The sequence below is a fragment of the Hipposideros armiger genome, unplaced genomic scaffold (genome assembly GCF_001890085.2).
Source record: "Hipposideros armiger isolate ML-2016 unplaced genomic scaffold, ASM189008v1 scaffold_10, whole genome shotgun sequence".
NCBI lineage: Eukaryota > Metazoa > Chordata > Mammalia > Chiroptera > Hipposideridae > Hipposideros > Hipposideros armiger.
Genome location: NW_017731360.1, coordinates 4090230 through 4113835, shown reverse-complemented (window position 1 = coordinate 4113835; position 23606 = coordinate 4090230). Strand labels below are relative to the sequence as shown.

At 45.7% G+C, this 23606-nt stretch overlaps 1 protein-coding gene across 2 annotated transcripts in view; it reads right to left on the bottom strand.

Annotated features, from left to right (window-relative positions):
- The window catches only part of DLGAP3 (DLG associated protein 3), a 59007-nt gene that overhangs the window by 1334 nt on the left and 34067 nt on the right, over window positions 1-23606 (bottom strand). For both annotated transcript variants that reach the window (XM_019658953.1, XM_019658963.1), the window contains exons 6-11: window positions 17165-17378; window positions 16575-16888; window positions 16114-16199; window positions 2234-2718; window positions 656-747; window positions 254-397 (exon numbers count right to left, since the gene is read on the bottom strand). In XM_019658953.1, the coding sequence (XP_019514498.1) occupies window positions 254-397; window positions 656-747; window positions 2234-2718; window positions 16114-16199; window positions 16575-16888; window positions 17165-17378 (1335 nt within the window). The remainder of the gene's footprint in view (window positions 1-253; window positions 398-655; window positions 748-2233; window positions 2719-16113; window positions 16200-16574; window positions 16889-17164; window positions 17379-23606) is intronic.

The following is a 23606-nucleotide window of genomic DNA, read 5'->3' as shown; positions in this document are numbered from 1 at the left end:
CCTTAAACTACAGCTGGTCCAAGGTGGTTGCAGCCACCTCCGAGTTCTGGCAGCTTAGGCAGCGATGAGCACTGGGGCCAGGCAGACAGCAGTGACCAAGAATGTGGTCATTTTGGATGACGGTCGCCATCACCTGTCCCGGGCTGCCTTTGCTGCCAGTGGATCTCTTCCCCAGTCGTCCACGCCCCACACACCTGCCTCTCTGGGGAGGGGCATGTTCCAGGACTCTTGGCTTGAAAGGGCCTCCCCCCACCTTAGGCTCCAGGAGTTTCCAGCTGTTGGCCTTGAGTTGCTGTAGCTCCAGGAACTTGAGGGTCACATCCTCGATAGAGAGCTGCAGGAGGTCCCAGAAACCCGCCAGGTCCTGGAAGGTGGGCACGGGGAACGCAGTGGGGTCCTGTAGAGGAAGAAGACAGAGAAGGGGCAGTCAGGGAGGTCTGAGCCCCAGCCAGGATCAGAGAAAGCCCCATCCATCCTCATTGTCAGGAAGCTCAAACTGGGAGAGTGGGGTGGGGACTGGCAGACTGGGAAACAAGAAAGCGCAGGCTTCTCCCTCTTGGACGTAAACACCTGGTCTCACCCCCAGGCATGTGCACACCCTGGGTCACCCAACAGGTACACACACCTGATAGGCTCTACACCCATGGGCACTCACCATGCTTTGCTGACACAGCCGGAAGAACTGCTGAACCTTCTGGGACAGGAGAAGTTGTGTACTGCCCACAGCGCTGCGGATCTTCTCCAGGACTAGAGAGCAGAAGGAGATTCAAGGAGGGGAATGATGTCCGTCCATCCCCAACCTCCAGAAAGTCTGCCTTCAGTGACTCGGAGCCTTCCATTATCTGGCACTCTATCCATGCCTCCTTCTGCCCCCTTCCCCATCCCATCCTCAGGTTCCTAACAAGCAGTTCCTATCCCACTTTACCAAGAAGACTGTATCCTCAGAGACGGATGTTTTTTCCTTTATACAACCTACGAGGTCTGACAATTAAGTTTGCAAACTTGTTGCAATGATGTTGCTCACCTTTTCTGATATATCAGAGGGATTATTCATTATGAATTTGTACCAACTAGACAAACAGTTAACCAAGTTTACTATTTGGAAGTGCTGAAAAGGCTGCGTGAAAAAGTTAGACAACCTGAACTTTTCACCAACAATTCATGGCTTTTGCATCACGACAATGTACCAGCTCACACGGCACTGTCTGTGAGGGGAGTTTTTGGCCAGTAAACAAATAACTGTATTGGAACACCCTCCCTACTCACGTGAGGAGTCACTGGCCCCCAAATAAATTCTTTCTTTACCAGAAGATAAAGGAAATATTGAAAGAAAGACATTTGGATGACATTTAATACATCAAGGGAAATACGAAGACAGCTTTGATGGCCATTCCAGAAAAAGAGTTCCAAAATTGCTTTGAAGGGTGGACTAGGGGCTGGCATCGGTGCATAGCTTCCCAAGGGGAGTACTTCGAAGGCGACCATAGTGATTGATATTCAGCAATGAAGTATGTAGCACTTTTTCTAGGATGAGTTCGTGAACTTCATTGTCAGACCTGGTACATTTCTCGAGTGCTTATCCTCCTGTGTCCTTCCCTCCAATGTCAGAGAACAGATGGACACCAGCCCCAGCCTAGCCCTATAGCCTTAGCCAGGCCTAGCTCCATGACCACCTACTGGCTGAACTTTTCACTCACCAGCGTACAACTCCTTGGCGCATTAAGAATTACTAAATAATTTCACGTATATGACTCCTGTCTTCCTAGTCACTACCCCATCAACTTGGGCATTCTGGGGTAAGACTGGGTATCCCCTCAGATTGAACTTGCAGGGAAAAAGCATATCTTCCTGGCTTAATTTCCTCCCCCTCTGCCTTGGAATTCTGGTCCCACCACCTGGATTAGGCCCAGATCCCCACACCAGCACAGATTGGAAGAGTTCCCTTAGCCCCCATGGACTTGGTGACTTGGACTGGCAGCCATCTCCTAGAAGGCCCGGCCCTTTCACCTGGTCCCTTTCCCCAGTCCTAGCCCTGTCCTCTGAAGCTGCTCCCTGCTTCCTTCCAAGGGCTCCCAGAATGCACTGCTGCCAATGGGAACCCGCCACCGGTCTGGTGCTAGAGAGCCAAACTGTGAGGATGGAACACACATGTCCAACCAAAAAGCTCCCCTAGTATGCTACTGCCCCTCCCACCCCCAGCCGCGATCCCTCCATGCAGTGTCCCCTCACTCACTCTCCTCGGGCAGCTCATAGTCCTCCGCCTCGCGCTCCATCTGCTGGCACCAGTGCTCCAGCTTCTCCACCTCTGCCCTCAGCATCTTGATGAACCACTCACCATCCCGTGGGCAGGGGGACGTGCGGCCTGAGTCGGGGAGGCTACGTGAGCCACGCTCCATCCAGGAGTCACGGCGACCGGCCCCGGGGCCGGGGGTGGGGGCAGGGGCAGGACCGGGCGACCCATCGGTGGCCTGCGGCTCGTACGGCAGTGGGTAGCCCTCGCGGTAGGCCCACTGGCCCTGTGTGTGGACCGTGCGGAAGACTGAGTAGGTGGGGGCCCGGGGCCCGGGCTGAGGCTCAGAGGCATGCCTCTGGAAGGAGCGTCCAAACTGTAGGGCCTTGTCTTCTGTGGCCACTGTGGCCAGGCCGGCCAGGCCCTCCAGCTCCAGGTCTGCCTGCACACCGGCCGTCACACTGTTGGAGCGCTTGAACCTGGCCCGCCTGGTGAGAGATGTGGCTGTCATCTCTGCCCTGGCAGAGTATCATCCCAGCCCTTACCCCCGACTCCAGGCCAAAAGGAAAGCAGATGAGAAAGGAAATCTACAAATTGATGGACATTAATCCAGGGCCTTTAAATATATCAGTCCTTGCAACAGGTGGGCACATATACACCTACCTGCTGTACTGTCTCTGGACAAGGTGATACTTAAAGTATTTAACAACCTGTACTCCATGGGCAGAACAGCTGCTGGCATACACCAATCAGAAGAGACACAGACCAAGTGTTACAGCATCGCCCTGCAGAAGCTGGATTGAAGGGGGACCAGAGAGGCCAGGGAGGGGCCAGAGTGGTGGCTCTTTACCAATAAATACGGAAGTATTTCAGCATTTTAATATGTCCTCAGGCCTACGAAGAGATGAATAAATTAAGGCCCAGAGAGGCCCATGGGAGCCCAGCACAAAGTAGCAGAGCCAGGATTTAGACCCAGGGCAGCTGCTAGCTCCACTGCCCAAGCACTTCCCAAGGCACCAGCTGCTAGAACATCAGGAAGAACTGCCTTGGAGCAGCTGGGGGAAGGGAGGTGGCTGCAGCTGGGAGGACTTCATCACTAGGGACTCGCACAGCTCAGCCCAGAGCCTGGCCAGACAGTAAGCTGGTGTCAGTGGAGTTGAATTAAGTTGTCGGCAGGAATGACATAAGGCCTGGAAATTTCTTGCCTTTGAGTTAATAATATGCAAATCATATGCAAAACAAAGTCAATTGGCCTTGTTCTTTTTTGCCCTCTGGGTTCAGAGTGGGGGCTCTTTTCTATGAACAAGTCAGTGGCTCCCTGGGTGCATGAGGCTGGGGTCAGACAATACTTGAAGTGGGAGTCAGGAGATTTGGAGGTGGGAGAAGTGAACAGAAGTCTGAGGTCTGGAAATTCAAGGACCAAAAAAGAAAGGCTTATGTGTCCTAAGCAACCTCCACCCCCATGTGGTCAGGAGAGAGGGACTTGGGGGACCAGCTCTACGGACCCCTCCAGCTTCCCAAAAGGTTCTCCCAACCCCCACAACTTAAGCTTTCCTTTTGCTGCCCAGGCCTTCTCTCCCTGCCTGCTTTGCCTGCCTGCTTCCCTCCAGCTGGCGGGCTGCCTGCTGGGAGCCTGTTGCCATAGAAACCAGGCCCAGAAGGATGCTGCAGGACCCAGGAAAGAGAGATGCACTCATGTGCAGTCTCCAATGAGCCCTATGTCCCAACCCCCACCCACAGAGAAAGAAAGCGAGAACATATTGCATTGCCTCCCACATGGTCTTCACCTTGGTGTCTGCCCTGTGCTGCCCTAGTCGAGACTTGCATCACCCTCTGCCTTGACTATTGGATCAGCCTTTCAGATGCCTCTGCCTCCACTCAGCACAGCACAGACGAGCACTGGACTAGGAGTCAGGCCTGAGTTCTAATGCTGGCCTTGTTGTGTGCCTTTGGGAAGTCACTCACCCTCCATCTAGGCCAGCGGTTCTCAACCTTTCACAGGGGTCTCCTGAGACCATCGGAAAACACATATTTTCGAGACACCGCTCCTCTATCCGTCTCCAGGCCCACATGCAGATACGCCCACATACGAGTACCCGGCGACCTCTGTGAAAGGGTTGTTCGACCCCCAAAGGGGTTGCGACCCACAGGTTGAGAACCGCTGACTAGGCCATCTAATATATAATGATAGGAATGGACCATTAATTGCCAAGGCACCTCCTCTCTCTAAAATTACATCTTGCATATTTTCAGACCTGGGACCCAACATTCCCTCACCAATCCACCCAGGACCGGAGTAAGTCTTCCTAAAGCTGATCTCTGCTCAACTCATTACCCTGCTCAAAACCCTCCCATAGCTCCCCATTGCCAACCAAATAAAGTTCAAGCTTCCTATGCTAGCATTTACCTGATGCTAGCATGTACTCTGGATGCAGTCCTTCTCTCCAACCTCACCTCCCCCTCATTCTCCTTGTTCCGCAAGTATATTATACTGCATCTGACTGACTCTAAGGCTTTGCCCATGCCATTCACCTGCCTGAAATGGCCTTCCCCTTCCTCACTCCCTGTCCATTCTCTGCTGAAGTCCCCTCTTCCTCTGTGAATCTCCGGACTGTCCCCAAGACCACCCTCAGTATCATACCTCCCTCAGCAGTCTTCTTGCATTTGGAGGCAGCCCCACTGTTTTTGGTTAAATTATCTGTTTCCAGTGAGTCTTGTGTGTCTAACTGAACTGTTAGAATGTACATTGGATCCCTTTGAATATTTTTGTGGCTTTAAGCTACCTTTGTTAGCCTTTGGCTCCTTCAGAGCTCCAACAATTGCAAACCACACAGGTAAAGGTGAGGCTTGCCCCAATAAATACAGCATTGAAGATCGGACCACACTTTTTCTTGGACTATTCCACACAGTCTAGAACAGAAGCATAAGTGCCCCAGGCTTTATGGATCTCAAGTCAGTACCTCAAGGAGCTCTCTCACTGGGTCTACTTCAAGGAAGACCAAAAAAGTTGAGGAGCCTGTGGGGTTACTGGAAGCACAATCTTCACCAACACTCCCAGCAGGGGCCAGGGATTTGCACAGCACAAGCAGGACTCAGTCATCCTTGTGCAAGTGGCATTTACAACCAGCAGTGCAGGACAAGATCACCCAAGAAAAGAGCAATGAAACAAAGAACCAAAGCCCCAGGGAACACAGACATTTCAGGGGTAGGTGGAGATAGCGTAGCCCCCAAGGTGTCTAAGCCAGAGAGGACAAGGAAGAAAACCAGCACAAAGTCACCTGAAGGCAGACTGGGGACAGAATGGGTCTCAAGAAGGGATGTGCAGCCAACATGGAAAATGCAGCCAGTTGAGAATGAAAGGCGTCCATTGATTTGGCAAAATGGAAGCCGTTGGTGATCAGGGTAAGAGTCGGTTTGGTGGAGGATAGGGGGCAGACGCAGATGGCAGGGTTTGTCAGGAGGTGGAGAAATCTAGGCAAGACAATTCCTTCAAAGAGCTTGTTTAGAAGTTAAGAGAGAAGACGGTGTACCTTTAAGGGAGGGATGTTTTGGTTATCTGTCAATTATATCTCGATAAAGCTGGGGAAAAAAGGGAGGGGTATTTGTTTAGGGTGGTTCTCACATGCCATATCCAGAGGGGCGAGAACCTGTAGGGCAAGCAGAATAATTTGTGAATATGTTACCTCCCAGGGCAATTTTGCAGATAAGATGATGTTAAGGATCTTGCGATGAGGACAAGAGCCTGGATTGTGCAGGTGTGTTCAATTTCATCACAAGCATCCTTATAAGTGAAAGGGAGAAGCAGGAGAGTCAGAGCCAAAGAAAGCTGGGACGATGGGATCAGGGTTGGAGTGATGCCATTGCGAGGACTCCACCCGCCATTGCTTGCTTTGAAGACAGACGTGGGCTACAAGCCAAGAAATATGGACAGCCTCTAAAAACTGGAAAAGGTGGCAAAACGGATTCTTCCCAGAGCGTTCAGAAGGGATCAGTCCTGCTAACACCTTGATTTTAGCTCAGTGAAACCCAGTTCAGACTTCCAACCTCTAGAAATGTAAGATAATAATATGTATTATTGGATGCCGCTCAATTTGTAGTGATTTATTACAGCAGCAATTGGAAACTAATACAACCTGTAAAGAGAAATCAATTGAAGATAGAAAAGAGAGACGCAGTAGTCCAAGGAACCAGAAATAAGGGGGATAAATAATAACACCCTTTGAGTACTTACTAAGTGCTCAGGTAAGCACTGCACATGAATACACATGCTTCACCCTCACAAATAGTCCCACAGTGAGGGTGTTAGTATCACCCCTACGTACAGATGAGAAAACTGAGGCTTAGAGAGGCTAAGTGATTTCCCGAGAACAGACAGTTATCAATTTAGTACAGGATGGCTGTGGAGAAGCCAGCTCTTCAACCGAGGCTCTTAACCCAGCCCAATCCCCTAGGATTGAGGGAGAGTGGTGGCTTTCATCAGGAAGACAGGTGCCTCACCCCTGAGGCAGGACTGGTACAGGAGGCAAGGGAAGACGTGCAAGTAAGTTGGGGGTTGGTCCGGAAGTGGAGAGGGGTCCCACCAGATGACCTTAATGGTTCCAATGACGTGAGCAGGGAGGCAGTCTGATGGAGATTCGGAGGTGGGAGAAAGAAGAATGAGCAGCTTTAAGGGAAGCAGCCCAGCAGAGTGGCTAAGCACGCATACGCCCTGGGTCCCACACCCAGCTCTATGGCTCGTGCCCGTTTCCTCATTTATAAAGGAGGATGATAATATTACCCGTTCATAGGATTGCTATGAGATAATATATGTAAGGAACTTAGAACAGCACCTGGCCTGCCCATTGTAAATGTCAGCTATTATATGGAGAGGCTGGACAGATTGTGGCTGAAAAGAAAGGGAGCTGGGCAAAACATCACGGGACTGTAGCTCTGAGAACCCAGCTAGGGCATTGTAGTTATTAATTATTGTGATTGCGGTTGATCATTTCCATCTGTTCTCCCATAGCCCTCTGAATAAACCCTCTTTTATACTCCATATCACATTGTATTGTAGTGAGCTATTTGCATATCTGTCTCCCTTACTAAATAGGGCAGTTGCTCATACATAAATGTTAGTTGGGTGGTTGGTTGGTTAATTGGAAGAAAGGATGGTAGAGGGCACTAATCATCTCCAACATCCTTTTTTCCTTAGTAACAGAATCCCACAATTTTAAGCTGGACACATGGCTACTATGAATAAAGATTGGTTTACCAATCTCCCTTACAGCTAGGTGTAGCCATGTGGCCAAGTTCTCATTCACAGGATGTAAGCAGAAGTGGTATGTTCAACTTCCAGGAAATGTTCTTAAAAGGAAAACATGCCCTTCTTTGCTCCTTCCTCCACCCTGCTGACCAGAATGCAGACATGATGGCTGGACCTCAAGCAGCCATCTCAGAACATGAGATGGAAGCCAAGTGCTAAGGATGGAGGAGCAATGAGATAGAAAGAGCCTGGGTCCTGACACTGGAGAGCCCCTACCAGCCCTCAGCTGATGCTCTCTGGACTTCTAAGCAAGAGAGAAATAAACTTCTATCATAGTTAAATTACTATCATTTGGGGGTTTTCTGTAACTCACAGCCAAACCTCATCCTAACTATAGCAGATACATTTTCAGGGTAGTGAAGTCTGGGTAAGTGAATAGGGCTTATGTCCCTATTTAGTTTTGGATTTGACAGTATTTGCTGTGGTCTTCACCAATAGCTGTAAACACAGAACAGAAACTGGCTTCGGTTATGAATTATCACTAATTCAGAACAATGTGTTTCACAATATTTTCTCCCCAAGCCTGAGCCCTTCTCCCCTCAAGTTCCTTAGGGTGACAATGATCACATAACTGATGATTCTGGATGTTGTTATCATAGTTACTTCAGGGAGACATTTTTACTGTGATTCTCTAAGGGATAACACAAGAGGCTCTGGGAAAAAACTGGACCATCCCAAGAGACACAGTGTCTAAGGAACGCTCAACATCCAGGAGCTGTCAAGAGTCTTGCCAAGAGTATTTGGCAGCAGGCTGCAGGGGTGGGGCGGGGAGTGGGCAGGGAAACGGAAGAGCAGAGACATTTCAGCAAGGCTCAGCCATTGTACTAGCGCCCTTTTTGAGAAAGCATCTAAGAGCTTAAACATATAATCAGTCAGGGGTCCCGGAGTCCCCCACCTCAGCCTGGGGGCTATGACAGTGATGCCAAGGTAGGGCAAGGGAGGGAAATTTAAGAAGAGCCGTGATGGTCAGTCGGGAACCATCCTGAAGTTGATGGCTTAGGAATGGAGGCAGTGTCCATGCCCAAGGCTTGTGGTCAGTTAGCAACTCTTTGCTCTTGCAGGACTGTTCTTGGAATATAAATTCATAAGGATGAAAGCTTCCTTCCCACAGCTCAAGGGGCTCTGTTCTTTCAGCACACTCGCCTCCCAAGGTCCCAAAGCCAGAAATGACCATGATGCTAAGGAAAGGGTATTAGGGGTGCCCTCCTACACAGAGTTCTCCAGGTAGCCCTGTGGGTATAAGTAGGGTTGTCAGATAAAATACAGAACTCCAGTTAAGTTTTAGTTTCAAATAAATAACAGATAATGTTTTAGTATAAGCATGTCTCATACAATATTTGGGAAATACTTATACTAAAAATTATTAATTGTTTATCTGATAATAAAACTTAATTGGATATTCTGCTGTTTTTTTAATTTATTTTGTTTTGTTTTCTTTTGCTTTTGCTAACTCTGGAATTTAAGATAAGTTCTTGGTGGGAGGAATCTATAATTGGAAGATACAGGAGAGCTCCCTAGTTAGAGAGAGTTAGAGGCAAAAATCAAATGGTTTCTATGTTCTCAAAGGATCCCAGGAACATTATACTAATATTCAGCAAGGACATTTGATGCATTCTTTTATCATGGCCCAGAGCGTGCTGGGTCTTGGGAGGAAGGTAGGATGCCCTAAGACAGGGCTGGTAACCATTTCTTAATTATATTCCCTCTTACCACAGAGCCTTAGTGCAAGCTGGTCCTGCCTGGAACACTCTTATCTCCCATTTTCACCTAGTTAATTTTTGTTCATCTTTCAGATCTCCACTCAAATGTCACTTCCTCAGGGAAGCCATGCCTGACCCCTCTGGCTGGGTCAAAGCACCTTATTATGCACTCTCATAGCGTACAGACCACTCCTTTATGGCACCTTTTACAGCTGTTACTTCTATATCATGTATGATGTTCTTAGATGAATGCAGCCGTAAGCTTCACAGGACAGGGATTATGTCTGATTCTGCTCACCTCAGTGTCCAGCATAGTAATTGACAAATAATAGGGATACAATAAATATCTGTGAACCGATGAATCCTGGGTGGGGTGCAGTGGAGACAGAACTGAAGGGGCACTAACTCCAACCCCTGTATATTGCTAAGCCAAGTACCACTGATGATGGGCAACTGGAAGGACCCGCAGACAATGCCCAGGTATCAGAGGCAATAAATCTGAACTCCTCACCCAACAGGTTAGCAAAGAACACCCTAAAAGGCAGAAAAAAAGGCCTTTCCTCCCTGGCAATTTTTAAAACCAAAGCAGGGGGCTGGGGGCGGGAAGTGGGGGGGGAGAGAGAGAGAAAGAGAGAGAGAGAGAGAGAGAGAGAGAGAGAGAGAGAGAGAGAGAGAGAGAGACTGTGACCAGCAAGACAGAAGCAAGGATAAGAGAGTCCAAGAAAATGAGGTGACTGAGTGTAGGGGGCTAGTCCTGGATATTTGCCTAGAAAGGCTGCTCGTATTCATGGCTCACTTTTATGTACCAGTTGGGGCATGGTGTGTGGTAAGTCAGACTTGAAGTGCCAGGGACATAAGGGACAGAATGCACAGTACAGGTGTACAACTAAGGATGCCTTCAGCAGACAAGCAAGGGAGCCTGGCCAGAAAGATGCGCCAGATTTCTTCTCTCCCCACCTGTCACCCCCTCTGGATTCCCAGCATGATCACCTTCCCAAAGTCCCAAAGCCAGAAATGACCATGATGCAATTTAGTTCTTCAGACATTTATCCAACGCCATCTCACCATCTCCCCTCACCAGCCCACCCCACCAAGACCTCCCTGAGCACTTACACAAGAGCAAGGAAGCCCTCATTCTCTGCCTGTCCCCACCCTTCCCTGACGTCACTCCAAATGCTCCGCTTCTGTCTTTCTCTGTTGCTGTCAGCCTAGTACAGACAACTGATCAGTATTGCAGGCTGAACCAGCTTAGGAAGCTCCAATTCACCCCTTGAACATATAAAAATGCTGGATAAAATAAAGTTAAAAAAGTAGTTTTGCTATAATGCCAAGCTTGAAAATAGAAAAAAGAAATCTTCAGGTACCAGAAATAAAAAAAAATTCAAAACATGAGTAGTAAGAGGGAATCTAAGCCAAATGAGCCACAAGAATATGAGGTCAGACACATCTAGAGACTAGATGGTAACACCCAGTGAGAAAAGAGAGACCCCAAACCTGTGCACCCTGGGGAGCTGGAAGAAGACCCCATGCATAAAGTCAGCAGCCAAAAAGGGTCGTTTCATTTACAAACTTTCACTAGAAAACTCATGTCATGATTCAGGAACGTGGCCAGGAAGTAGGATGCTGAGAAAACAAAACATTAAGGTTGCTTTGTGTGTGGGTGTGGGGTTCAAATAAGTACTAGCAGTGAAATACAGAAATCTCAAGCTGAGATATTAACTCTAAAACTGGTCCCAAGATCAAGAAGTACTTCAGCATAAAGGAAATTGAGCCCATGAGGAAGGAGTGGGCAGTAACAAACAATAGCGAACACATAAATTGTTAAAACATGTTTGTAAACCTAAACTATTAAGCCATAAAAGATATAACAACAACTGATTTAGAAGAGTTTTTTAATAAAGAGGTATAATCAAAATACTAGATAAATATAACATGGAAGATGGGAGGAGGGAGTTAAGAAGGAAATTAAAGTGTTCCAAGGTACTTGTTTTGTGCCTAAGAAGCAGAGAAATACTAATTTTAGGCTTTATTAGAAAAATATGAAATTAACTATATTTGTTAAAAATTTGAAGAAAATCACTAAATGACTAAAATGTAAACTTCCAAACCAGTGGAGGGAAAAAGAGAAATAAAGTAAATTTGATGAGTTCAATGCATTTCAAATGTTCTATTCCATTTGAAATGCATTCAAATAAGTCCAAATAAATTAGTAATCAAAATGCATATAAATGAATTAAATGTGTCTGCTAAACTCTAGCTCCATGTTGCTTATAAGCAACACATCTAAAACAGGAAAACATAGGAAGATTGAAAATAAAAGGATGGAAAAAAGATATACTGGAAAATTAACCAAAAGAAAGCAGCCACAGCAATAAAGTCAGGTAAATAGACTTCAAGGCAAAAAACCACCAGTAAAGATGAAAAGAAGCCTATTTAATGATACAAGGGCAAACGTACCAAGAAGGCTACAACAATCATAAGCCTGAATACTTCTAAGCAGCACTTTTGCAAAATAAAGAAAAAATTAATACAATTACCAGGGAAAATGACACATCCACAATCACGGCAAGACATTTTAACACACCTCTCTCAGAAATGGTAGATCAAGCATAAAAAAAAACAAAATCAAAGGCAAACATTTCAAAAATATAATTTATATGTCTGATCACATATACACAATTTTATATATATATATATATATATATATATATATATATATATATATATATATATACAAATTCTAAGGAATAAATACATTGTACAGAATGCATACTATGACCACAATGTAGAAAATTTAGAAACCAAAAGTGAAAAGGTAGATTCTTTCCCCCAAAATACATTTGGAAACCCACAAACAAAAAAATCTAAACAATTCATGGGTTAAAAATGAAATTATGATGAAAGTTACAAATTATTTCAAACTAAACAATGAAAACACTGCATCTCAAAACTTATGCAGCTATAGCAGTATAGTTAGAAGGGAGTTTATAGCTTTAAAAGCATATGTTAGAAAATAAGAAATAGCATTCAAGAAACTGAAAAAAGACAAAGTATCAGAAGAAAATATTAAAGGTAAAAGAGGAAGAAACAATAGAGATGCTCACCAAAACCAAAAGCTGGGTTTTTTAGAGACTAATAAAATATAATTTAAAAATATATTTAAATGATAAAAATATACAAACCTCAGGCAAGACTGATCAAGAAAGTGACGTAGGGCATAAATATATAGTATTATGAATGGATAGGGGGGCATAACCGATAGATACAATAAAAGTCTATGAAGTTATGATACTATGATAAAGAGTATTCATGCCCCAAATTTTGAAAACTGTCAATTTTGGAAACTGGTGCATTTTTTTAGAAAAATATAAATCACAAAATTTAACTCAAGAAGAAAAATGAAACCAGAATAGATCAATAACTAAAGAAACTGAAGCTGTAGTTCAAATAGTTTCTCTTATCCCCAAAAGGCATTAGGTTGAGACAGTTTTATCGGCAACCTTTACCAAACCTTTAAGAAATAGATAGTTCTGACTTTACACAAATTGTTCTAAAGAACAGAAACACAGAGAATGCTACCAAACTCATTTTATGAGTCTAGCATAGCCTTAATGCCTCAATTGAATAACAACAATAAAAGCAAAACAGTAGTCCAACATCACTTATGAACACAGATATAAAAATCTTAAAGTTATAGCTATTCAAAATCCAGCAAGGTATATAAAAATAATACAAGTCTGTGACCAAAACTGCTAGTTGCATATATCCATTCTTCTCTTTGTCTATAGCTATAAGAACCCTGATTTTCAGCTGTGTGCTCCATTCATCGCACATTGCTTCCCAGCTAAAAAACTATTCTACAGCCTCCCTTGCAGCTAGATGCCACCGCGTGATGAGGTTTTAGCCAATATGATGCAGGTGAAAGTGTGTGTGTAACTGTCAGGAAGTTTTTTTAAGGAAGTCTTTTTCCTACTGCTCAGGACAGCTGGAGCTTGAACTTCAGCGTGTTGGATATGGGATGATAAACAAAGGGTGGAAATGCAGTAAGATAGGAGCCTCAGGCCCTGACACTGCACTTCTACATCCAGGCTTTTTTTTTTCTAATGAGAGAGAAAAACATTAAGACACTCTTGAGGCCCTGTCACAGCCAAACTTAATCCAAACTAATAATAGTATCAAGCAGGGTTTATCCCAGAAATAAAAGAATGAGTCAGGTCAACATGGAAAATCCCTTAATATAATTCACCACATTACAAAGGAAAGGTGAAAATCTATGATCATCTAAGTAGATTCTAAAAGTGCATTCAGTAAAATTCCACTCTCATTTTCTATTTAAAAAAAAAATAAAATAAAACCTCTTAGCCAACTAGGAATAAAAGGGAATTTCCTCAACCTGATAAATAGTATTCATCAAAATCTGTAGCAAACATCTTCAGACTTAAGAGTGGGAACTGAGAAGATATCCACTAACATCGGGAATGGGACAAGAGTGGTACACTCAACAGTGAACTAGAAATCCTATTCAATGCACTATTACAAGAAAAATAAATTACAAGAAAACTCGTTTAAAAGAAATATCCTCATCTGCAGAAAAAATAACTGACTATATAGAAAACCCATGATGATTTTCAGATAAACAATGAGTCTTAATGAGAGACAGCAGCAAAGCTGCTAAACACAAAATCAATACACAAAACTTAATAGTGTCCCCATACATGAGCAGTGCCCAATTATAAAATACAATAGAAAAAAAAAATCCCCAACACAAATTCCATAATGCAAAAGACCATCACCTTTTTTCTGGATGATGAAAAAATTCTGCTTACTAGCCTCTCCATACTCACTATTCCCTCAAATTTATTCTCCAGTCAGCAGCTAGTAATCTTTTGTAAACATAAGTTAGATCATGTCGCACTCCTTCTTTAACCTTTTAATGGCTACTCATTAGTTGTAATTAAATTCTACTTTTTTATCATGCCCATGTTTGGTATGACCTGGCCCCCGCCACTGCCCCATCCCATTCCACACCAGCCACATGAACCTCTTTCAGTCCCTGATCCAGGTCAAACTCTTTCCTGCCCCAGAGACTTCACATATGCTAGTCCCCCGTTCCAGGAAAGGCCGCCCTCTCCCCCTGCCCAATCATCACCTGGCAATCCTCAAGTCTCAGCTTAAATGTCACCTGCTTACCTAAAGAAGGTTCCTTCTCTCTTAGTTCCTGCTTTTTGCTTTCATATTCCCACCATAATGTTTAATAATATCCCATTACATATTATACCACAGTGTGATCATATTTTTATTCATGGATGATTTATTCATTGCCTTGATTCCCCTCTAGACCATAACTTCTATGAGGGCAAGGGTCGTGTCTTTGATGTTTCCCTGAGCATTTAACAGGAGCTGTCATATAACAGATGCCTAATAAGTATTTTCTGAATGAATGACAATGAATGAATGACAAAGTTTGCTGATTTAGCCCGAATCTCAGTAGAATGCCTACTGCACTCTTCCCAGGATTCAGGCTTGTTAGGAGGAATGAGTGGACCCCAGGAGTATATCTGGATGAGGGGCTAAGAAGCCTCAGGAGGGGAGTAAGTGGGGGCACATAGGCTTGGTTTATGGTTCACTGGGCAGCATTACAGTGGGTGGTAGAGGGACAGGGTTCTGAACACAGAGCTGCATCCATCCATGACCCCCAACCCACCTCTCAAGAACTCAAGTCATGGACTTGAGAAATTGGGTTGGCCACAAACTGCTACTTTTCTGTGATCTTTGTAAAATATTAAGAGTTTAGAGGACAGTAGCTTTCAGGAATGATGGGGCAACAGGAGAAACTCTTTGCCACCTTTGATGGAGGCATTTACAGCCTCAGGAGCATGTGGAACTGCATGGAGCTAGAGTAAGAATGGAGAAAAATGGTGATTCCTACAGGAACCCCGAGAAGATCTGATCAGGCACACATACAACACCCTAGGGGTTCCCAGAAATCACTGTGGAAACTTTAGGGGAGCTCTAAAGGCTCAACAATGGCAACTGAGAACAGAGCTGCAAGGGACCGCTATTGGGACTCTAGTTTTATTCCTCCAGTGGCTGTGGCCTGGGCAACACAGATTACCATGAAACTTACAGCCAGCCACAGGCAGATTCATAGGCACCATACTTAGGGCCACTGCCCTGGCAGCATTGCAGCCCAGAGGGCAGATGGGCCACTGTGGCACTGCCACATGGTTCTTAGAGAAAGCGTCTCCCCACAGAAACGCAACAACAGTGGGACTTCTCCCAGTATTCCCTCCACAGCTCACAATGCTAACTTTTCTACTGGAAATTAAGGAAGGGGTGCTTCTGAGGCCACCTAATACCAGAATGGTGCCTGCTGGTAATTCTACCATCTTGGGTACACCACAGACTCAGGTATGTAATAGGTACCCCCAGCTGGTTAAATGCTTGTGTGAGCCAGGTGAGGAGTGTTTTATCTGCCAGGGGACTCCTGAGAAGAAAATCTTCGTGTTTATTTCTTTCTTTTTGAGCTCACATACTTGTACACCACAGGAAGTAATGAGGGATTAGCAAGATCCTGTTATTCCCTGTAAGGGACAATTGTTGGAGGCCTGCTCAGCACCTACCTGTTACTTCTCCCAGCCCCCCTTCCTTCAACCACTGTTTATCTGCTGTCCACCTCAGAGCACCTGGGACAGGCTCGAGTACAAGGAGAACTCCTGTAGATCTCATGACTGCCATCCCTGTGGATAACCTCGGCGGCTGCTCTGACTCCCCCAGGAAGAGAGGGTGGCACATAGGAAGACCAGGCCAGCGAGGTCATTGTGCAGCCCTCTCTCCTCTTCTCCCCCAAGGGAGCTTGAGATGGCCCCTCTCATACTTACCTCTTGTCCTCTTCCACCTGTACTCCTATGGAGTGGAACTCTCTTCTACTCCTGTTCTCAGTGTCCGAGTCTGAGATAGTCTCCACCTGGTGGCAAGGTTGAGGCGTCAAATCAGTGGCGGGAGCTAGACCAAGGACACAAGCCCTTCCCAGAGCCAGCAATGTCTGAGCCCCAAGCCAGCTGGCAGATGCTGCAAGGACAATCTGCCTGAACAAGATGACAGACCCAGGAGGTCAAAAGCAATCAAGGTGACAACCTTTGGGCCCTCTTCATTCACCAGTAGGGGTGACAGTGCCGGGAAGAGGGACAAGGGCTGGGGCTGGATGACCAGGCACAGGGGCTACCTGCAGCTCAGAGCAAGCCAAGGAAGGTCTATGTCTCCAGGAGACCCCAATGACCCCCTCAACCCATTCTCAACCGGCCAGGGCCAGAGTTTTCGTCGGCGCCTCCTCCGTCCATACCTGCACTCCAATGGACGGCCGCCACTTTCGCTGCCGCGCCAGGCTCCGCAGCTCCTCCCTGCCAGGAATGGTCTTGATGATGAGTGTAGGGGGCTTGGGGCTGGCCCGAGGTGGTACCGGCGCCAACTCCAGGGTGCGCGCGCCCATGGCGGGGCCATCAAGCCCGTCCGCGGAGCTGCAGCGCCGGGTAGGGCCCTCCGCCGCGGTGAAGCTCTCGTGGGCGGAGTCGGTGCTACTCTGGGCGGTGATGGAGATGCGGGGCGGGGCTTGGCTTCCTTGCGGGATGGGGGGCGGGGCCTTTCTGAAGTTGAAGGCTGTGGCCAAGAAAGCAGAGATGCAGCGGGTGAGAAACGCCTCCTGGCAAGTGTCGCTGGCCCACCACCCCACACACCCACTTGGTGCCTAGGTCTCCACGTGCTGCCTCGCAAAGAGCCAAGGGTGTTCTCCCCATCATCCGTCCTAAAGAGGCGAACGATCTGCCCAAGGTCACACAGCACGGCGGTGGCCGGGGGAGGGGGGGGCGGGCAGAACCAGACCCCAGGGCGCTTTCCAAACTAGGGCCCAGCTGGAGGCAGACTCTGCATACTCACAGGAGCCGGGCCTCCCTGAGACAGAGGCAGGGGCAGCAAGGAGGGGCAGGCAGTCGTCGTCTTGAGAGCAGCCGGCCTGGATGGCCCGGAGGTAGCTGTGGCTCCGCATGCGGAAACAGCCGGGCAGGTCCAGGGCGTCCACGGCCTGGGACTCAAGCTCCCCAAACACAGACCCGCACACGGCCTCCAGCTGCTGATTCAACTCCTCGCTGAGCTGGGGACAGGGATCGAGGAGACAGTTACTGAGGTGCTGGGAAAGGGTAAGGGGGAATCTCTGAGGCACGTTGTCATAGGAATATATCTAGAGCTGCAGAGGCTGTGTCTCTGTGTGACCCTTCTGCATTTAGACTAAAGAAACCCTCACTCTCTGCACAGAAAGATAAAGGCACCTCTGCCCTGTGCTGCTCCCCAAAATGCCTTGGGTCTGGCCTTAGGGGTCCATCTTTCCTCTAAATACTCCTCCCTCCATCCCATCTATGCCTCTCCCAAATGTCGGGCCTCCAGACCACCCCATCTTCCTCTCCACCTAGTCCCCAGCCCTCACATATCTCTCACCTGACCCTGAGGGAGAGGGCCAGGGACCTGCCAGCAACCCTCTTTTAGTATGGGGGTGGGGAGGCTGCAGGGAAGGCCACTTTTCATTTTACTATTTATGATCCACTACATTGTAAGACTGATTGAAAACAACCATGCAGCAGGACAGAAATTAACGGGTAAGTGATGGAGCAAAAATTACTAACCTTCAAGTTTTCCAAGCCCACCCCCACTTTCTGCCCACTAACTAGGGTTCTGGCTGGGCCCACTGGTTCCTTCCCTGCCCTCCTCCTCTGAGGAAAGTTCAGCCATTGCTGGATGAGGTTCTCGTTTTTGTTTTTGATGTTTTGTGGCACAGAATCCATGACGTTTAAAAAAAAAATTAAAGCAGCTAAGAAAAAGGCAAAACAAAAATTTTGTTCACAGAGCCGTGTCGCACAACACTGCATGAAGACTAAATATACCACAGAGGCTGCAGCTTCATTTGCGTTATAGGAGAAAACTGGCACAAAGAAAAAAACAAAGGTAAGAAAAGGTGGTCCCGTCGTAAGCTCTATACACAGAGCACAGGATGGATGCGCATCCGCCCCTGAGCTTCGAGCAGCCAAATGGAGGTGTATAGCCTGTGGGTTGCCTGCACAGGTTGTGAAGTAAGACCCACCTGGACTCAAGCACCGGCTCTCTTACTTCCTAGCAGTGTGGCCTGGGAAAGGTACTTAAAGTTTTTGGGCCTCAGTTTAATCACCTGTCCAATGGGAATGATAATGGTACCATCTTCATGGGCTATTTTTAAGGGACTCAGAGAAAAACATGTGAGGCATTTAGTACAGATACTGGCACAGAGTAAGCTCTGTCAGTGGCACGTGAAGGTTTTAGGGACTACCTGGTAAACACAGGCCACCACTCATGAGAGCCACAACTCTTTCTGTCACCGAGCCCAAGAGAAATTCTCCCATGAGTGATTAGGTAGAGGCCATGGAATGAAGTCAAGGACAAAGCCCTCAGTAGCATCTACATGGTGAATGTGACAGCAAGTATTCATGGCTGCATCTTGTGTCATCTTCCAGGAAAGATTCATGGCCTCATATTTATGAGCAGTCCACAGAGGCCCAAAGGTATGCCTTCATCCATGTGTAAAATGCAGCTTACTGTTTTCATAACTCAGCCTCCAAAGCATAACATAACATCACAAGAGTCTACATCAGGCTGAGGAGGAATTTCTATCCCATTCTAATGATGGGCAAACTAAAGCTCAGAGAAGGCAGATGAACTGCCCAAGGATGCCCAGCTTGTACATGTTAAAACCAAAGTTAAATGCCTGGCTCTGACGCCAGGTTTGCTAAGCATCAGAATCCCCTGGGAAGCTTGTTAAACCGACATTAACTCAGGCCCCACCTCAAGGATCTGAACCCAAGCCTCTTTAACCAAATGCCTCTCTTTGCTTTGGCTGCTGCAAAGTGCGGAGCCAAATTTGCTGGAGATTCAGACTCCGTGGTTCCAATGTGAGGTCAGTCGTTTTTTTCTGGACTTCTTTCTGCAGCTTTTTGTAATGGAACTTTATTACAAGTGTACAGAAGTCATAGGCCATGGAAAAATCAATCCAAGATCCTGTGGAAGTTACGTTAACCTATATTTGACTGACATAAGCCACACTCCTGTGACAGCTATAACTTCACCATGACTCCTGTGAGTCTACCTCACAGTTTCCTATCTCTGGACTTCTGGGTAACAAGGACCAGCAGTGGCACAGTATTTCCTGAAGCTCAGGAACTGATCTACCTCCTGCTATTTCTATGCCAGGCTCAGGATACTCCCCAAATAGAATCAATGCAGCCCAGAGGGTCCCTTGTAGAGCACACAAGAGCTGATCTAACCCCATCAAAGAGCGTTTTGTTTTCAAATCAGGACACCAGAGATGGAAGGACTCTCACTCTGCAGCTTATCTCTGTACCTCCAGCCCGCTTCGGTATGTAAAGCACTAGGCAGAATCTCTGGCATATAGCAAATGCTCAATTAACATCAGCTACTATTATTAGTAGCAGGAGGTTCTTAAATCACAGTGAAAATACCTCTCAGAGAACGCTCTTTCCCAGGGGTTCTTAAGCTCTTGAAATCCCAACCATATGCTATTCCCACAACAAACTCTATATAAGGCAGACAGAGGGAGGGTAAGAAACTCCCTGGGGCCACACACCTTCAATCTCTACAGGCTAAGGGGGGCTTCTGGGATTCCAACAAGAGATCAGGACCCAAGGGAACTGTAGAATCATATAAACTCTCAGAGCAATATTACACCTGAGTTGATCTTTACTGTATTATAATTATAAAATTGTAGCATTATGCTGTGAATTCTCCTATTATCCTTGGACTGCCTTCCACCCTGCTTCTCACCCCCGGCCCCCAGCCCTCTCTGAGTCAAAGTCAAAGAATCCTCTTGGGAAATAAGAACCTTAGCGTTTCTTCAAACCCGACTCAGGATCAATAAATATTTCCAAAGGTGTGGGATGTTTAGAAGAAAATACTTAGTTTGGGACTCATTGAAAATTGTCCAGGGTAGAGTTGGTGGGTCCACCTGGGGGCTAGGTCACATGCTGTACACTTTACATATGCCATTTAGTTTAGTAACCTTGAAAAACCCTCCCATTTCAAAACACTTTAAAACACCAGATAAAATATAACAAACATTGCTTTATATGCATAGCTGAGCTCACAAGAAAGCGAGATAAGTCCCCAGGGGAGAAAAGCAAAGAGGAGACTAGAAAATCAGAATATTAACTGTGCGAGCCAATGCTGCAAACAGCCCAGTGGAGGAGGAAAGTGGGGGCTGGGGTTGCTGGTTTTAACCAAAGGGCTTAGGTTTTAACACCAACTTAGGTGAAGCTGTAAGACTTTGAGCCCACACGAAGCAAGGAATTGGAAATGAGAACCTGCATAAAAGTAGGAAAAGGGAAACCTTTGATGAAAAGGTAGACTAGGGGGGGAAAAAAAACAATTATTAGCACAGACTGATGATAAGGAAGCTAGCCTATAGTATAGGCACAAGGGGAAGGGAAAGGAAACAAATCTAAGAATGAGCACCTACAAGCTACTCTTCACACAGACACAAGATTCTGTGTCTACATGAGCATGCATGGGACAGACCCACCCCCCCAAAAAAAAATTTTTTAAATTAACACAACATGGTCCCCGACCAAGAATAATCTAACAAAAGTGATTGCAAAATATTTCCTGGGGGACCCACTAACCCAGGCTACTCAAGATTCTCACAGATAAAGCTCTGTTCAAGATGAACTAATGCTAGACCAAGAGATAGACAATCTCTAACATGGCCCCTAATGATTTCCATCTCCTGGCTTCACACCCTTGCGCAGTCCCCTCCTACTAAGTGCAAACTAGACTTATTGGCCTACCTCTAATGACTAGAATATGGCAGATACAATGGGATGTCACTCCTGAGATTTGATTACAAAAAGGCTGTGGTTTTCATCTTGGACATCTTCTCTCACTCTTTCTCAGAGTTTTGCTCTGGGAGAAATAAGCTGTTATGTTGCGAATAGCCCTATGGTGAGCCCCACATGTTAAGAAACTGATGTCTGTGGCCAACAGCCAGCAAGGATCTGAGGCCTGCCAAGAACCATGTGAATGAGTGTGGAAGCAGATCTTCCTCCAGTCAAGCCCTGAGATGACTGCCAGCCTGGCCAACACCTTGACTGAAGCCTTGTGAGACACTAATCCAGGTGGCACCAGCTACGCTGCACTCAGATTTCTGACCCACAGGAACTGTGAGATAATAAATATTTGTTCTTTTAAGAGACTATGTTTGGGGTAATTTATTATGTAGCCATAGATAACTAATACAAACTGTGACATAAACAAGAACTAAACTGTTATTGAGGTAAGCCATTGAGAAGTCAAGATTTACCTGTAACAACAGCTAGGGTTACCTTAGCTAAAACAGATGAGCTTTTAAACTATGTTTAAAACTTCTAAAACTTAAAAGATAAAACTGAAAACATATGGAGAATAAAAGCTTTGAAGAAAGACTATAAAGATTTGAAAAGGAACCAAATCAGGTTTATAGAAATGAAAAAAAAATCAGTGAAATTAAAAACACAATTAAAGAGTTAAATAGTAGATGAGATACAAATGAAGAAAAAAATAGTGAACCAGAAGATACATCTGAGAAATTTAGCCGAAGGGAGTCTAGAGAGGCAAAGAGATGGAAAATATGAAGGAGAGGTTAAGACACATGGAGGAAAGAATAAGAAGGTCCCACATACAATTCATAGGAGTTCCAAAAGAGGGATTAGATGGAAGAGGCAATACTTGAAGAGATAATGATGGTGGCTGAGAATTTTCTAGTCATCCGACTTCAGGCATGACAGAGAGAGGAGGACACCAAATCTTATTCCACCAAGACAATTATAAAGCTAGACAAAACTGTCAAAAGCAACCATTTCATCACTCTGAAAATCAATCAAAGAAACATTTATTCATAAAAATTACTGAACTTTGGGTAAGAACAGCATGAGTCTGTGGTATCCTTGCTGGGGGCTGCTCCCTTTACCCCGGCTCCCAGCTCTATCAGTTGCAATAGTTCAACAAGGATGGAGCAGGTTGTGAAAACCAGCTGCTTCACTGCCACTGGCAAAGGGGCCTCACTTAATTTGCAGCATTGTCAGTTAGAGTGTCAAGAATAGGAGAAGCTGGCAGTACTGAGAAGCTGAAGTCGTGGCACTGTTTGGGGTAAGCTGTGAACCAGCAGACTGACCAGGGATTTAATGGGGAGTGTAAGAGGGTGAGACAACTATAAGCAGTTTGATAAGCTCTCCACATATGCTGGGTCAACTAGAGGCTGAGTGCATGCACAATAGAAACCAGAGAGGCCCTGAGCCACCCACACATCCCTGGCCAGTGGCGCCTGTGAACAAGTGCAAAGGAAACACAAGAGAGCCTGGGTAAAAGTAAAAGCCAGGGCAAGCCTGCAGACAGCCTGAAGTTTGTACTCCTCAGCTCATACACAGAATCATAAGCAGAGAGAAGTCTTACTGGCTTGAGGTTTTTCAGCATAACCTCAACCCAATCTCTGGCAGAACACTAAGGTATGCAGACACAGGGCAACTCCTAGGAAATGAGGTTTAAAAATAAAAACAAGAAAAAAGCTGGTGGAAATATCAGAGTCCACATTTGACAGGGAAGACAGATTTCAAAGATTTAGTTCAGGGATTAACGAATAAACAAAGCAATAACAATCTTCAAGAAGTAAAGTAAGAATCCAGAGTTGCTACAATATATTACCTAAAATGTTCAGTATTAAACAAAAAAAAATTATGAGACAGGCAAATAAACATTTGTGAAAACACAGATGTTCCCAGATGTTTGACTTATCAAAAAGTATAAAGCACCTATTATAAATGTTCAAAGAACTACAGGAAATCATATTTAAAGATTTAAAGTAAAGCATTGCAACAATGACTTAATTAATAGAAAAATCATAATTATTCTTAAAAAAGAATAAACAACCAAATGAAAATTCAGAAGCTGAAAAGTAAAATAACTGAAATGAACTAATTCCCTAGAAGGGCTCAGAATAAGAAATGATCAGGAAACTTGAAACTAAGTCGATATAAATTATCCAACCTGAAAAATGAAGGAAAAAAAAGATGAGAAATGAACACAGCCTCAGAGACCTATTGGGGCAATATCAAGGATACTAGTATACATGTAATGGGAATGCCAGAAGAAGAAGAGAGAGACAGGGAAAGAAAAAATATTTGAAGGGCCGGCCGAGTAGCACGATGGTTAAGAACTGGCTTGGGATGCCAGAGGACCCCGGTTCGGATCCCACATATGAGGGCCAGTGACACTGCCCTCTACAGCTAAGATGCTGAACAACAGCTCAACTTGG